The following is a 16,921-nucleotide window of genomic DNA, read 5'->3' on the forward strand; positions in this document are numbered from 1 at the left end:
ACTGGTGACTGTGTGGTGCTCCTGTAATTGCTAATGTGTGATGCACACCAAGATATTTAGTATCTTAATTTAACAGCTTTATATTTTAAAATTCTTTATAATAAAAACACTCCTCTATATTGTCTACTGTGCGTTTTGTGAGACTCACAGAAAGAAACCTATTCACACAGACATTCACGCTATTTTGCATATAAAATAAAATAAAATATATTTTGCCACAAAGTACAGATGTATTGAGCTTTCTGCACAACAGCGCCAGCTGGATCTGGTGGGGCAGTGCCCCAAGTGCCACTAATGTAGAAACGCCACTGGCTGTAGTTACAGAATGGTTCTAAAACTAGAATGGTACTCAGTGAAGTGCAAACCTCAGCCAATGGCGTCTCGAGAGTCTTCATCCCAACATATCTTCCCAGGCGCCATCCTTCCATCACGTTTGAAAGATAACAAAACAGAGAGATAGGTGAAAACATAACGTCTAAGGAGGTCAAATATCTACAGACAGACACTACAAGGTCGGCCATCCTGGAAAGAAACAGCAATATAACAGAAATCCGGTCCGAGTTGGATGGGTCACAGACTATATGATGTGGTGTCTTTTATGAAGCCATGGCATTCATTTGCTTTCTCCTGATTGGCTGAGGGACATTTTGCATTGATTTATTTCGGAAATGGTTCATTTAGCAATTTCCTTCAACCTTTAAAAAGGTTGAATGTGTTCCAGTTGCGGCTGTACGCACACGCACACGCAGGTAGACGTGAATGAGGCAGTAGTTGGAGTAAATTTACAGCAATTTCTCCTGGTCTGCAGGAAATTGTAATAGCCTGTCTTATGTAAGTGTTGTTTTGTGCAGCAGGGGGCAGTGTAATCTTTATACAACCCCAATGGTTTGAACATCAACATCAGTTTCGATGCGATGAGTCATTACTCAGGATGAAAGTAAATTACTTCAAGGGCTAACGTTGCTCTTCCACCCTCGCCAGCTCATTTGCTTGTATTACTTTGTCTTAGACGTTGCAGACAGAGTGCTATGTCTTCATAGAATTATTTTGAATAAATACTGTTAATTTTAATGTGTGATTCCTTAATATTTGGCCATTCAAATTAATATTAATTAATTAATATTTGAGCCATTGAAAGTCTTTTTACATTTATTTTTTCCTACATTAATATATTATTATTCCTACATAGATATGTTATTTCTAATTAGCTTTCACCACGATTGACTCCAGTAGCACTCGAATTATTCATCATGAGTCGTAATTCCACCTAAAGTGACGTGACATGAAGGCTGGGTCGGTTTATATTCACCATTGCCAAGAGAAGCTCCGCTGACTCGGGATGTCAGACGTTGTGAATCGAGCGCTCCCAACCCACACACACGCTCAGTTTGAGCTGCGCAACCTCTTCTCTGGCCTCTGATTGGCCAGCGGGGCAGCGACAGCAGTTTATGTGTGTGTGAGTGTGTGTGTGGGTGTGTGACAGCAGCAGCTAGCATCACACCAACTGACAGCGTTAGAGAAGTTCACGAGAAGCAGCGTTTTTATTTTATTTTATATTCGACACAGCAGCAGCGGAGAGGACCTCGGAGAGAAAAGAAGACGTTACTCCATTAGTGAGCAGGGTGAGGATGACTGTCCCGGCGGGAGAGGGATGAAGATGAGACCTCTGTTGTGGCGAGTGCTGTCAGTGTGGCTCTGTGTCGCTGTGCTCTCCCGGTGAGTTTGGGTCAACGCGTCTCGTTTCAACACGTCGCGGTTTGTTCACTTGTCCCGGAAGCTGCTGAACCGTCCTGAGTGACGCTGCTCCAGGTCCAAACATGTAGCTCGTTAGCTAGCTGGCGTCAACTTGGGATGTGATGTGGCGCCTGGCGGACTCCTGACTTGTTGTCACTGAGTTATCTTCAGTCACCTACCACGAGCAAGGTGTAGCATAGCCGAATTAGCTAATGACCAAGTTGTTCTTAAACGTTAGCATAGTCCTCTGCCTCATTGGGTTCCCACGGCTAATTGGCTGAAAATAATATGATTATGATGAATTTCACTGTACTCGTATCACCTCTTTGTGAATCCCATCTGATCAGTAAGTGTGCGGGTGAAAGTTTAAACTCGCTGGAAGACACGTGACTGTAACGACCACAAGATTCCACCTCCGCTCACAGATCCGCTGCCACAGGACTGACGTTACATGGATCCGGTTTATCAGCTGTTGACAGGATTTAAGGCCCATTGCGTCAGCCGTGTTGAGAGCTGGAGGTCGTCTGTGTGAATCTGACAGAACACACACACACACGCTCACACACGCGCACATGGAAGGAGAGATTATGCAGGATGATTATGTGCTGTAGCCATCATGTTAGAGGACAAGTCACTAAACATAACACGCACCGGCCACTGCTCTTCAGACAGAAGAGGGGAGGGAGGGAGAAATGATGTAATATGATATTAAGTTCTGCGTGGCCTACTTTCACCAGCTTTGCTTTAGCTGTCATTTTACACTCAACCACTGAGTGATAATATTTTATCTGTTATCTGTGTTGTTGGCACAGAGCGGTCGGGTTAAATATAGAGATGCTGCAGTCAGTGGAAGTTGGTCAGTTAATTGAAATCTACTGACTTTGCCTCAGCACTCATGTCTGAGCAGCTCAGGTCACAGTGAGTGTATAAATAGCAGCTGATTTACATTTGGTGTAGTATCCCTGGTATCATCTGGATTAGCAACAAGCAGACAATCCTGACCTCCAGGGTTTCTACAGGACCTTTAAAAGTAAAAGGCTGCAAAATGTCTTAAATATATCTAATTATTATGTACTACCTAATACCGTTCGATAAATCTTAATATGTTAATTTAATTCTACTAATGTCATGCTACACTTCTTTTTTTCAAGAGAATTGATAAAACCACAAGCAACACCAAAGTGGAACGGATAGCTGATAGTATTGAAACACCCCGCTTAGAATCTTTTGCATTAGAATCAGTTCTCTTTACGAAAGAATATGAATAACAATCTCTGCCCGTATCTCTGAGATGTTGTCACATTTCAAGGGTAAATCTCGGAGGCTTCTTCACCCTATATTCAGTTATTTTCAGAAGTGAAAGTAATTCTAGGACTCGGATAATCCACCATATCTGTCATACTTTACATGCGTCTTACACTTAATTAATTTGTTCAAAGAGATTTTTTATGATACAGTTTAATGTATGAATCATAATTACCACATGGGTGGTGCCATGTCGATGTTGTCATATAGTCCATTATCTGATCATCGCTCTGGTTCAAAGCTTGAGTAATCAATGATACATTCATGTCACATAATATTTATGTGACTGTCATAAATTTTGGGTATGGCAGGAATGGAAAATCTTTTTCCTGTAAAGGGCTACTTGATTTTTTTTTTAATGTTATATTGCTTTTTTTTATCTATTGTCTTGTGGGCTGAATACAGCTAAGAGAAGCCCTAGTATAGGGTATGTAATCCCTTGTACTTCTTGTCTTCCTAATTCATTACACACACACAGAGAATAGTCATTTCTTCATGAGGAAGTCCACCTAAACTCTCCGGTACTTATTAAGTTGTTGTACAAACATATCATGTACCCATCATACCACTCTATCTGTGACCACATAGTTCATTATTTAGCAACTCATTCTGTAGACATGACTCTTGCTCCTTTGGGACTAACATTATGGCAACTGCCTTTTAATTAGAAAACAGATGTTCACCGAAGTGTTTGAGGCCAGTCTCGTCTCTCAAGGCAGATCAACAGAGCAGTTGAGTCAGCCAGAACTTACAGAACTTGACCTGGAATCCTGAATAAAGTCCAGATAATAGCCTGGATCATTGACAACTTACAGTCACTGTTGGAGTTTGGCCTTTGAGACAGGACGACCTTTTCCCCTACAGGAATCTTACATTATTGCAATATTTAGAGTCTTGTTACTCTTAATTATTGTTGGTTTCCTGGCAGGAGTGACCCAGACCTATTTCCTGGCAAAGTCTCAACCAACAGAAGTGTGGGGTTTAATACAAAGGGAAAAAAAGACAGAAGAGAAACTTAAAACTGGCTAGAAAAATAATACAGAAGCTAAAAAGGTAAAGAATATTATTGTCTTCAAAAGAGACTTTGCTCACTCTAGAGGCAACAGATGTCGCATGTTTCAAACATGAGTCAAAACAGGGCGAGCAATATGTAACTGGTTTTAGGCGTGTGTATGTATTTCCCTGACTCTGCATACAGATAAGATAAATTGTTTACACTCTGGTACAGGCCACCTGGGATTTTCTCAGGCCGCTGCTTCTGCGTGTGACTCGCTCTAATAAAATGTTTAGCTTGTCTGATTCTAGAGTTTATGAATATTTCTATAATCTGAGCTTCTTTCCTAAAGGTATAATGAAGTGACCCGTATCAGGACAAAATGACTCAATGATTATGATTCCCTTCATCATGTAGGTACCCTAGTTGCTATGTTGGTTGCACAGAGTCGCCCCAAGAGGCCCAGAGGACCATGTCCCCACAGGACGTCAGTTCGGAGGAAGAGCTGGAGGAGAACACTCCTCATGAAAAGGTAGCGTCTGTTGAACAGCACTATACTACAACAAAAGTCATTACCAGGAAGGTCCACCGGCTGCTATTTGAGATCACTCATGGAACCATACACATTATACATGTTTTATAGACACATTATACATTGAGTGTGTGTTTGCGTGTGTGTTTTTCTCCAGGTTGAGGCGAGTTGGGTCTTGCCTGCCCAGTCCTTGTCTGACAATGAGCTGCTGTTAGAAGATAATCATAAAAACGAGGAGCAGACAACACAGAACATGGACAAAAAAGAACAAGATACAGAGGTATAGTTATAAAAATTTATATAAATTTAAAATTAGGTGTCGAACATTCAGATCCCAGCTTAACACAACAGGTGATTTCCTTGTAAGGGACCTGTTTATTCTTGCACCTGATTTTTGTTTTTTGTTGGGGGGATTTGGTTGCTGCCTTAGCATCACAAAATATTCAGACCTGTACAAGGGATCAGATGCTTTATTCCATCCAGTTCTTTTTATTGATCCTTCCTGGAACATTTCACGATTGAGGTGTTTGTTAGATCGGTCCATCTCTGGCTAATGGACTAATCGTTAAAACTTTTCACTCGACAGCTTAAGTATTTCTCTGTTTTTCCATCAGGCCTTGGAATTGCAAGTGCCCAGTGTTGAGGCAGAAACGGAGGCAGTCAAGGAAATGTCGCAATCAGAGCAAGAACCTGAGCCAAACTCAGAAAATCCAAATCATGACACCTCTGTCGTTCAAGAGCATGATTCACCTGCTCTGCTTCCATCATCTGACCCTGTCTCTGGTTTTTCTGCTGAGCTTAATGACAATCCCAGCATCATCAACCTTCAAGACATTGTCACAGAAAGGTATAGATTATCTAATAAATTCATTTAAATCTGTCAGCTCTCTGTAAAAATGTATGATTGGATTTCCAGTGAGAAGAACAAGTTACTTTTAAAATGTTACTTTGTCATGGATGGCTTCCCTGTAAGTGCGATGATTTCAAAAGGTTGCACATTTGTTCATTTCAGTGTTTCAGAGGATGAATCTGATGAAGCTGCACCTGATGTTGTTGAATCTGAGCTGCCTCCTGCTGACTGTGAAGAAGAAAAAAATCCGTTTGAGAATGACAGGTGGGTACTTTCATCTAGAAAAATGTCAACATAATGTTTCTTGCATTACTGTCAAGTTGGTTTGAGTGTTATTCTGTTTCAAAGAGCAGTATAACTCTTTGTATCAAGGCTACAATGTTTTTTTTCCATTTCCACAGCAGTCCGCCGATTGTTCTGGAGAACACTTCCAATGTTCACACTGCAGGTACTAAAACCCACACTGACCCTCCTCTGACTCCTTCAGTCGGAGACAGCACGCAGCCTCTGGAAGTCAACACATCACATGTGGTGAGCGAGCAGGTAATAAAGACACAGACACAGTGGTAGCTATTTCCAGAAGAAGATGTCCCAGCTCTCGTTGTCTCATTATCTCATTACCTCATTATCTTTGACAGGACCTGAGCTCCCCTGTCACCACAGAAACGGATCCCAGTGTGAGCAGCAAGGACCCCGAGGACATCCCCACTTTTGATGAGTGGAAGAGAAAGATGATGGAGGTGGAGAAAGAGAAGAGTAGGTTTACATATGAAAACGTATTTTTAATGAAACTGAATGTAAAGATTTAATTTTATTTAAACTTTTATTAAAACTCTTGTTGTGTTTTTTTTCTCCTTAGCCCTGTCTACTCACCCCTCTAACAATGTTGGTTCTCAGACACTGAAGAAGGCCCAGAAGAACTTTAATAACTATGCCTCAGTGGAATGTGGAGCCAAGCTCCTTGGTGCTAACCCAGAAGCTAAGGTACTGTGTATGTGTAAAACTATATCCTGCTAATGAATATGCTTGCTCTGTTGGATGTTGATCGAATGACACACACAAACTGATATTGCTTTGTTTCATACAGAGTACTTCAGCGATATTGAAGGAAAACATGGACTTGTACATGTTAAACCCCTGTAGTAACAAGATCTGGTATGTAGAATTTGTACATTTCCTCTTTACTGTCCACATTTGTAACCTGATATTATTAATTTTTCCATCTGATTTGTCATTGTGTGCTTCATGTTCCCTCTCGCTCAGGTTCATCATTGAGCTCTGTGAGCCCATCCAGGTGAAGCAGCTGGACATCGCAAACTTTGAACTCTTTTCCTCTACTCCCAAAGACTTCCTGGTCTCCATTAGTGATAGGTAGGCATTGCAGATATTTAATGGGACACAGTATGGAACTATTTATCATATTCATTCAGTAGTTTTTAAAGATTCTTTTAGTTACTTACTTCTTCAACTGGCATATATCAAATTTAAATTATAAAAACCAGGGCTTTTTCTGTGTCTGCAATCCAGATCACTCAATTGTTTACACTTGCTCCTCCAGATACCCAACAAATAAGTGGTTAAAACTGGGAACCTTTCACGCCAGGGATGAGCGCACAGTCCAGAGCTTCCCATTAGATGAGCATCTCTATGCTAAATATGTGAAGGTGAACACAAATATTTTTTTCTTTGTCATCTCCTAATCCAATTGAATAATTTAAGAAGGTACTTTAAGCAGGGGTTTCTCTCTAAATCTCTTTTGAATTGAAGTTTTGCCTCCTTTTCTTTTATTTTCTTCCTTTGCTATGAAGTGGTCTGGTCAGTTTTTGGTGGGGTGAGAGACCATTATGAGACAGTCTTGCAGAAAGACTTGAAATCTTCATGTAATTAGAAGTGGTTGGTTGAAGTCAGTTACATTGGTTCACGGAGTTAATTTTGGGATTGTTCATATTATACCTCCTTCGTGATTAAGGCCAATTTTAAGAGTGAAGATTTAAATGATCAAATTGCAGAGTCAATGACTTAATATTAATCTGAACTTACTTTAGTAAAACCAATACACACTATTTGTTCCTGTTATAAATGGATGCATGAATGTCTTTAATTACTTCTCCCTTTTTCCCATGTCTCTTGCTTCAGATGTTCACCAAGTACATAAAGGTTAGCCTGCATTTTTTGTGTGAGCTGGATAGTAAACATGGAGGGAGTTGTGTTTTGTCTTTCTTTCATCTTACTGATGTGGTTATCTTTAAACAGAATCTGATCTTAAACTTGCTGTGCTACTTGCTAACCCCAAATGCCCAAAACATTCTACATGTTACATTAGGAGCATTTGATAACCCATGAATTGAATCAAACTTTTGTAAATCAAATAATCAATAATATTCCATCAGGTGATCCAACAGGTCATATACTGAGATGTTTCTTTTTTTTCCTCATGCAGTACCTTGTTGCCATTCAGTCCGTTGGAGCTTTAACCCTTTCTCTTAAATTCACCAAAAAACAAAAAACAGCTTTGCTTTGCTTTGCTGTTTGTTCGTAACATGCCCCTCCAATGCTGAGTGCCAATTTGTGTGGGGTGTAATGCAGCACATTTCACATGATCATAATATCTGAATCGTTTTTGCATTTTGTTTTAGGTAGAGTTGGTCTCTCACTTTGGCTCTGAACATTTCTGTCCCCTCAGTCTCATAAGGTATGTAACAAAGAAGGAATTAGAAATATAAAATGACCCATTTTTGACTTTTACTTTAGAAAGCCGGCAAAAAATGTTTTTACCCTAAAGCAACCATGACAATAAAAACAAAATGTAGCTTGTACCAAGTCAAGTATGTGTTATACTGTTATGGTCCTACCTTTCTTTTGTGCCTGCGTGTATGTGTTTGTTGTTGATTGAGTTGTCTTATATTTTTTATTTAGTTACCATTTTAATCTATTATTTAAATCTCAAATAACTAATTAAATCATTCAGCTTGGAGTCTGTTCTCCAAATGATATCTTGTTGCATACTGCATGAGCTGTAGATGGTGTCAAGTAATATTATGTAATATTTGGCATGTGGCCTTGAGGGATTCAGTTCAAACTTATCATTACACCATAAAGCCAGAGGTGGCTAGAAATGGAAATAGTACATGTTAACTTTAGTTCACTTCTGCATAATGTAAAGACAAATGTTGTTGAAGTTTGCACACAAGGAAGGGAGAGTTATCATTGTAACCAACACATGTATAACAACTGTTCATTATAATAGTCATTTAGAAAGAAGGAAATGTTCCCGTTGCCTGCTCTGGGGAAATTTCTCATCAACAGAAATCAAACACTAATTTGCTGCTTGGCATTAACACTGTTTTGTATGTTGAAACCACTTCTTGGAGGTCTTTCCTGTATTTAATAACCTGTTTGTGTGTTGGGGGCTTTTAATATAACCCTCTACCCCATTGAGACAGTAGACGATTGAAATTTCACTCTAGTTAAGGTGCTGCATCAGATTAGATTTCACTTCGACATGTGAATGGTTGTAGAATTTTAACATTATTTTTTAATTTACTTTTGTTGCCAGGGTGTTTGGGACGAGCATGGTAGAAGAATACGAGGAGATAGCTGATCCCACAGAAAGACCAGACGATCAGGATGATGACCTCGGTAAGTACTGAAAATAATACAGCTGGAAATGTTTTACATATGTGATCACATCAATCGTGTGAACAACACAGGTTTTACTGCTGAACAAGATACACAGAGTACAACCTGTCTGGTAGAGTTTTTTTAAGTAGTCTTTACACAGTGTAGTTTAAGAGATCAATGTGTTTTTATAAGGGAACTACCTCCTACAGATTACCCATCTGGATACGCATCCGGTGAAGTTAAGTTATCCAAGAATCTGATTGGATCAGCAAAAGGTAAGTTTAGCTCAAAGGGATTTCTACTGCATATAGACCTGTAGATCTGTATCACTCTATTTACTTGTTACTCTGCTGTTTAAATTTTCTCTTCAGATGTCATTCTGAACATGGTCAATAACATTGCTGTCAATGTTCTCGGTGGAGGACCAGAGATGCAAGGTAAGAGCCCCACAGTCAGCTGGACATCTGTGCTCACTGGCAGCTCAAATGTTTGATAAAGGAATTACAGTCACTACTTTATGTTTCCAAAAAATTGAAAATCTTTGCTCATCACTTAACAGTTTGTGAATAGTAATAATTGGTGCAGCAAGTCTTAATGTTTTATTTCTTATTTGTATAGTCAATATATCATCCCAGGACGGGAACATGACTGAGCCGTCAGCCCAGATTGAAACCACTTCTGAAACTGCCTCTACAGATCCTACTTCAGTGTGAGTACCTTTCAAGAGTTTATAACATTACCTATAGCTTCCGCTTCAACATATAATTAACAGTTTAACTGTTTTTTCATTAATTGAACATTCAGCTTTGAAATATAAATGTCAATTTAGAGGTTTGCAGTGAGTGATTGTGATTAATATGGCCTTGAGTAGCAAATGTTTTTTGACTAATATAAAGTCTGCATAGAAGGCTACTGTAAAGCTATATAACTACATTTAAAATTATTCAAAACTGTCTGATAACACTTTTTTTTTTATTTGAAGTGTATTTGATCCTATAATTTAAAAACAAACTGCTTAGATAGACTACAACCAATCAAAAGTCAGTTTTACCCGCGATCAATGCAATCAAACATGCAATTCCAGTTAAGGCTAAATGCGCGAACAAGGATATAAAATGACCTGTGAACCCCACAGTTTTTTCTTTTTGTGGCTCGGGTTATATATAATACAGTGCTGGTTACCATGTAGTAATAAAATGCCTGAGCACTTACAAAACCAGACTGTGAGACTCCATAAAGATGGGAGAGGGTACAAGAGCATCAGAAGGCTCCTGAACATAAGCCGAAACTCAAATCTCAGCTGTGGTGGGGAGGTATATAAAGAGCCTCACTGCCAGCAACATAAGCTGCAGTGGCTGTGCAGTTGGCTACTTACACAGCCTTACATAGAAAAACAGATGGGTAAGTGCTTCTGACTTGGCACTAGAGTTATCTGTAGAAATTGGTGTTGCAGTGACTAATCAGAAAGTGCGAATGTCATTGCCCGAAGTCGCCCTCTGTGGATGGCATCCAAGAAGAAAATGATTACTCAAGAAACAGCATGAAACTGCAAGATTCAACTTTGAAAGATCAGGAAAAGAGCCCTGACAAATCTTGGCAACATTTTCTTTGGGTCAGATGAAACCAAAATCAATTAGTTTGGATCATTTGGGGTCAGAACTGGCCAAACGTGTCCCCCTGACTTGTATCCAGTAGAATATCTTTGATTCTATTTTAAAGCGAAAGGTGAATCAACACATCTCAGCAAAGAGCAGCAGAAGACAATCTTCTGTGAACATCTCTATAGATTTGTGCAAGACGAGTAACATCCATGCCCTGGAGGAACAAATCTACATAAAATATTAAAGAAGACTTGCAAAATATTTAAAATATATATAGTTAACTGATGAAGAGTGAACTGACTTTTATTGCTGATTTTTTTTTTATATTGATCTATCTATCTATCTTCCATCTACTAATTCCAGAAATCTCTGTGTTGCTCTCTTATATCCAAAACAGTTCATCTTATGGGCTTCACAATTGGCGTGTGTATTGTTAAAAGCCCAAAGAGATGCAGCATTCATATCTCGTGATTTTGACATGTGATACGTTCATTATGAATGAACCTTGAATAAAGAGGTGACCAGTCCTCTGCAGCTGCAGTAGCCGGTTTAATAAATTAATAGTACTAGTATAACGTTGCTTTACATATCTTTGAGTCTAATTTATACTATACTTTTCTTCTGTCTCCATAGTCCAGACTCTAAAGAGGCAGTTATTTTACCAGACCCCGGTATCTCTGAAACTGGAGCCCCTTCGTCAGAGACCCCTGAGCCAGAGACATCTGATACTGAAACCGGCCAACAAGAGCCCCCACTAGTGGAGGAAACAATTATTATACCTTTAGAGAAAGATGAAGAAGAACATATCAGCTCTTCAATCATCCTTCTGGAAAAGGAGGAAGAGGACTTGGATGGAGGAAAAGAAAAACACATGGACAATCACAAGCGACAAGATAATCAGATTTACTGCGCACTACTTCCTCCATTTTCTTCTTCATGCTCTTGCACAAGTTCCTTACAGGAATACCTCCTTTGGCAGTGTTCAGCTCTGCTGTCCAAAAAGAGGAAATGCCAAACAACGGATAGAAAGCAAAGGATTCCTTCTACAACACCCTCCTGGCACCTACCCCTGTCCCCTACTGCCTGCCCTGAGCCTCAGCTGCACCACACAGAGGTACATCAGCTCCATAAAAAGGAACATGCTTCAGTGCAGGAGCCAGAGAGCAGAGCCAGCCCATCAGCAGCCCCTCAGCCTCAGGGGGACACAATAGAATCTCATAAAGAGCCTGTGTCTGAACCTCCTTTGCTGGAACCCAGTCAAACGTCGAGCCTCCCCAAACCCAGTGCCACCGATTCATCTGCCACCAAACCGACTCCTATTGTGGAGACACCACAGCCGCCTCCTGAGGAAACGGTGGTGGAGCAAAGGCCAGAAAAGAGCCTGGATGTATTCGCTGCAGACTACACTGAGCCATCAGTCCCTCTCAGTAGCGCCATCTATGTGAAGCCCAGTGTCAGTGCAACAGTGGACAATGTCTCAGTGGAGCCAACTGAGGAAAAGCCTGATGTTGATGTTTCTGAGTTGGAATTAAATACCCCTGTCCAAATCCCAGACAAAACAGATCATCCTCAGTTGATACCTCCTACCACCTCCGTTCATTTAGAACATCAGCCTGACCCACCAACTGTACCTCAAATTACCACCACATCCACAGAGCCGCCCCACCCTGCTCCAGACCCTGTCACAGAACTTGAGCCCTCTGGTGGCCCTGCAGTCATCACTGAGAATAAAATGGAGGATCTCACAGACGACATCTCTACATCATCAGGTGGTAACCTGCCTCATCCCTCACCTGCCTCACCATCCCTCTCGGACATCTATGCAGAGACGTCAAATGACCCAGAGCAGAACAGCAACCTGATGCACGGCTCCAGCCAGAAGGAGTCTGTGTTCATGAGACTCAACAACCGCATCAAGGCCCTGGAGATGAATATGTCGCTCAGCGGACGCTACCTGGAGCAGCTAAGTCAGAGGTGAGGGATGAGGACACTCCCTGCTGCTCCTTGTGTATGAACTGAAGGTGATATTAAAGATGTCTTCTTTCATGTTTTGATTAAAGGTATCGTAAGCAGATGGAGGAGATGCAGAAAGCTTTCAACAAAACCATCATAAAACTCCAGAACACCTCAAGAATAGCAGAAGAACAGGTGAGCAATGAAAGGGCATGAATGTTGGTCCAGACAAGATACTTGGTTTCAGACTGAGATAGCTGTCCCAAAATTATTTAATCATATTCATTCCGCATTTTACTGGGCTGAATTCAAAAGAGATTGGAGATATTTTCGTCGGCATGGGGATTAAAGCTGCTTTAAACAGTTATTTTATAAAAGGAATGGATCAAATGTTACAATTGAAAAGGGGAACCCATAGTGACAAACCCACAGGTAATTGTCACTTGATGTTCCTCAGCTCTGTAGAGCATTTTATCTTCTTTTAGCTCATTGTTTTGTCCCCACTTCTCTTTTTACCAGCCTCTTTCCAGCAGCAGCAAGGAGCTGTAAAGGAAGTAAAGGTTCAACAATAAATTCACTGTTTGTCATCTTGCCAGTGCTTAATGGGAAACAAAGTTAGAGACTATAGGTAAATCAAGACGGCATTGGGGAAGTAATCAGATCCCTTTTATGTTTTCACATTTTGTTCTGTCGAAGCCTTATGCTAAAATATTCTCCATCAATCTATACTCAAGAACAGACATCAGACATCTTTTGACCTTTTATTATTTGCTTTGACATCTGAAAGTTTAGCTCAGGTGCCTTCTTTTACTAATCATCTTTTATACATATATTATTTATTAATATATCCTACCTGTCTACATCTTGATATGAGGGTACCCATTCATTTGTTTGTTGGACAGGATTTTGAAAGTCATAAACTATCTCACAGCTGACAATGCTTATCCGAGGAAAAACGAAGCCATAAGGTCAAGAAACTGGCTGCAGAGCTCAGAGACAGGAAGGTTATAAAAACCTGTGAGTGCACTGTAGTGAAGCCTCAAACTGCTTAACAGGCAGATCATTCCCTCAGGAGTTTTTGGAGGGCTTAAAATCAGCGGGTGTATAGACACACGACTGCGTATGAGAGCCAACATCTGCTGGCTCTGTCAATAAGTTTCTAACATTCTGTGTGTGTGTGGGTGTACGCTTGCATTATGACATTGTCCCTTTTCCCCCCCATAGGACCTGCGTCAGACTGAGTCCATTCAGTTGCTGCAGGGCCAGCTGGAGAATGTGACTCAGCTGGTTCTCAACCTGTCCGACAGAGTGAGCCAGCTGCACAATGAGGTAAATACAACACTCCAGGCATAAAGCCTTCATGTGTGATCAGGAGTTTTTCATCTGGGGGATAAACAGAGTAAATTTGGTCCATTTTTATGGGACCACGTCATTCGGATGTACCAGAACTTTTGCCCACCAGGTGGTGATGCATAGTTTCCTTTTATTTAACCATGAAGGGCCCACTGTGATAGAATATCTGCTCTGCCAGGGAGTCGCGTTCAAGATGGGCAGCAAAATGTTTTTTAAAGTGTGAGGAGGGGGAAAGGATTTGATGCTTGCAGTTCATTCCAAGCTTGTGGAGCCTTAAAGGAGAGGGCAGATTTATCCAGCACTATTTGGGTGGATAGCGACTTCAGTCGAACGTTATCTTATGATTTAGTGCTAAAGTTACTGGAGCAGACTCGATACTATGATAATTTACACAGGGAAGCTTTTGCCTAGAAAATAAATATATGGATCCTCTCCATAGAGTGAATTCCATTGAACCCTTTCATATAAGTACAGCGATATACAGATACCTCAAGCAAATCAAGTTAGTTTTTCGGTTCAACTTCCAATTGATTTATAATCTGGATTTTTGCTGAGTGTTTCTTTCAACCAATTTTGTAACATCACATATTTCCTCTGTGTTGCTAATGGTGTAATCTGTTACCTAGGTGTCTGACAGGCAGAACTACCTGCTGCTGTCTCTGGCGCTGTGTGTGTGTCTCGGCCTGTTGCTGTGTGCAAACATCTGCCGCATCTCTACGATTCCACCATTCACAGAACCAGAGCCTCCCATACCCAAGAGCTACACCTACTGCTGCCCTGAAAGGTAGGTAAACAACTGTACAATATACTTCAGTCCGTCAGGGGACATTCGTTTTTTACACAACATGGCAAAGACAGCGGATGTGAATAAGCAGAGAGGCATCTCAAAATGGGCTATTACAGCAAATGGGAAGAGGTTACAGTGCCTTGAATAGCTCCCACCCATTAATCCACTTAATCGATACAAGTATTCATCAGAAATGGCGCAGATGAATAACACAGCTGTGACTCACGTCTTTAGAAAGGAGCTACATGCTGTTTTTTCTCTTTTCATAACAGACAGTTCTCCTCCTGTGATGAGACGGGCTTGAAGAGGAGAGCATCCTATCCATTGATACACTCTGAGTCATTCCAGTTAGACTCTACTGAAGGTACAGTTGTACTTAAGTTCTATACGGGTAATAATACAAATTATATAGTCATATATCTTGAATAATAGCCAATGTTGCTAAAATTAAACCCATCTTTGACTCACAGGCCCTGAGATGCTAAACGCCGAGGAGACACTTTGTCAAGCTAACAGAAAGGTGTGTAAAAATAAACGTATCGCAGTGCAGAATAATAATGTAAAATGAAATAGTTTGAAATACTGGCTGTAAGATATTAACATCCTCAACCTCTCCCCTCAAAGAGGAGACGTCGTAAGATGAAGCCCGTTGAAGAAGTGGAGACTCTGAAACCCTCCATCCATGCTGCTTCAGAACTGAGTAATGGAGCTGTTTTGTGTAACGGTGTGCCGATCACAACAAACCCCAAACCGTTTACAAAAAGATTCCTCCAGCCTCTCTTTAGAGACTCATTGTCAGAGGGGAGCTCAGAGGGATCCTCACATTCAGACGACCCTTCCTTCTGTGGCATCACCACAGCCTGCTCTCGAATCTGCGACGGCCTCCCTCAGCCCAAGACCCGAGCAGAGAAACGGGCATTGAGACGCCGGCGTCCCAAGCCCGGCTGCAAGGTGGTGGACTTGCTTCAAGTCCCACAGAGAGACAGGAGGGAACCGTTGCCCATCTCTACCATAGAGGACCTCATGAACAGGAAAACAGAGCAAAGCTCTGGGACGTTTGGAGTGAACGTTGCCCTCTCAGGTCCTGTCTGACAGAAGAGAAGAGATGACCTTCCAAAGGCTCCACTTCTCCTCACCCACTGCAAAACTCTTTCTAAAAGAGCATGAATGTTCATTTCTGTAGCCACGGGGCAGCTTTAAGCTCCACGATGAGACTCTCCCTTCACTCTCACTGTTCACTTTTGTTCTCTGTTCATGTTCTCTGTTCCGTTCCTATCTTACCTTTTTGTATTTGTTATACTTCAAGTCAAAGAAATGTCTTCCTAGCTTACGATTAAAGCTTTTCTCTTGTGTTTGGAAATATTGTAGCATTTCCTGATGTTTCAGGTTCATTTGAAGCTTCCCTAAACAACAGCTTAAGAGCGTGTGCCACATTTAACACACATTCACTCACTTTGTTGAAGACATTTCTGTCTCTAAAACCTCTATCTTACTGTTTTGTCTCTTCTTTTTATCTCATTTTGAATCTTCTGCCAATAAGTTGCTTCTGACCTTCAAGCAATAGCTTGAAGATCAAAAGAAACTTATTATACTTTCACTTTTGTCAGTTTCATCTTCAGAGTAAAAGCAGAGTACCACTGGGGAAACTATAGGCTGTTATAGAGCATTCACTTGACTGCTGTTCTTTCAGCAGGTCGATGATCCGCTCCTCTCAGCCTCAGGAGTGTTGTTCTGTTACTGACCCTGAGTCCTGGGGGAGAGTAATGTTCTCCTCATCCATCAGAGAGCACAGCATTATGTAACACCTTTTTATTGTTGACTTGTATTAGTCTGCTTGTATTGTTATACCAGTGCAGTTCCCGCTCAGAACATAGCTGTGGAACAGGCTGTTTGTTTGACCTGTGGTGATGTAATTTGGAGCTCTCTCACTGAAACTGTAACAGTGACCTGTGGTAATTGATCCGTGTCCAGTTAAGACCTGCTACAGGACTCAGCCCATAGAACCGTGAAGCTGCACAAATAGATGATCACCTGTAGTTCAGTGAAGTGGGACTCGGTAAGCAGAATCCAGTTTGCCATTGTTTTGGATTCACTGTTGTCATGATAGAGAACGTCACGTACGTGGATGAGTCCCAGCCGTCGCATTATGGCAAATCGTGCCAAATTCAAAACTGCACTTCCGTCAGCCATC

At 41.0% G+C, this 16,921-nt stretch overlaps 1 protein-coding gene across 4 annotated transcripts; it reads left to right on the forward strand.

Annotated features, from left to right (window-relative positions):
- The first annotated feature begins 1,424 nt into the window (after positions 1 to 1,424).
- On the forward strand, positions 1,425 to 16,090 carry LOC128454404 (SUN domain-containing ossification factor). 4 transcript variants are annotated; one of them, XM_053437805.1, is made up of 24 exons: positions 1,425 to 1,716; positions 4,451 to 4,565; positions 4,723 to 4,845; positions 5,180 to 5,412; positions 5,578 to 5,679; positions 5,817 to 5,958; positions 6,054 to 6,171; positions 6,275 to 6,399; positions 6,503 to 6,570; positions 6,679 to 6,786; positions 6,974 to 7,079; positions 7,552 to 7,572; positions 8,052 to 8,107; positions 8,972 to 9,054; positions 9,246 to 9,311; positions 9,408 to 9,473; positions 9,655 to 9,745; positions 11,271 to 12,611; positions 12,698 to 12,785; positions 13,815 to 13,919; positions 14,570 to 14,727; positions 15,003 to 15,094; positions 15,201 to 15,250; positions 15,355 to 16,090. In XM_053437805.1, exons 1-24 carry the CDS (start codon positions 1,652 to 1,654, stop codon positions 15,820 to 15,822), a joined length of 3,990 nt encoding a protein of 1,329 aa, XP_053293780.1. In that variant the 5' UTR covers positions 1,425 to 1,651; the 3' UTR covers positions 15,823 to 16,090. The 4 variants fall into 4 exon arrangements, with proteins under 4 accessions (XP_053293780.1, XP_053293783.1, XP_053293781.1 ...); XM_053437808.1 differs by having other exon boundaries at positions 5,817 to 5,946; XM_053437806.1 differs by having other exon boundaries at positions 5,820 to 5,958.
- The last annotated feature ends 831 nt before the right edge of the window (positions 16,091 to 16,921 follow it).

The sequence above is a fragment of the Pleuronectes platessa genome, chromosome 13 (assembly GCF_947347685.1).
Source record: "Pleuronectes platessa chromosome 13, fPlePla1.1, whole genome shotgun sequence".
Taxonomy (NCBI): Eukaryota; Metazoa; Chordata; class Actinopteri; order Pleuronectiformes; family Pleuronectidae; genus Pleuronectes; species Pleuronectes platessa.

What these genes read in the sequence shown, in the direction of transcription:
- LOC128454404 (XM_053437805.1), top strand. Translation starts at nt 1,652, where the DNA reads ATGAAGATGAGACCTCTGTTGTGGCGAGTGCTGTCAGTGTGGCTCTGT. An exon ending in TCTACAGATCCTACTTCAGT is followed by an intron (nt 9,746 to 11,270) that starts GTGAGTACCTTT and finishes CTGTCTCCATAG; the next exon opens with TCCAGACTCTAAAGAGGCAG. An exon ending in CTGGAGCAGCTAAGTCAGAG is followed by an intron (nt 12,612 to 12,697) that starts GTGAGGGATGAG and finishes TTTTGATTAAAG; the next exon opens with GTATCGTAAGCAGATGGAGG.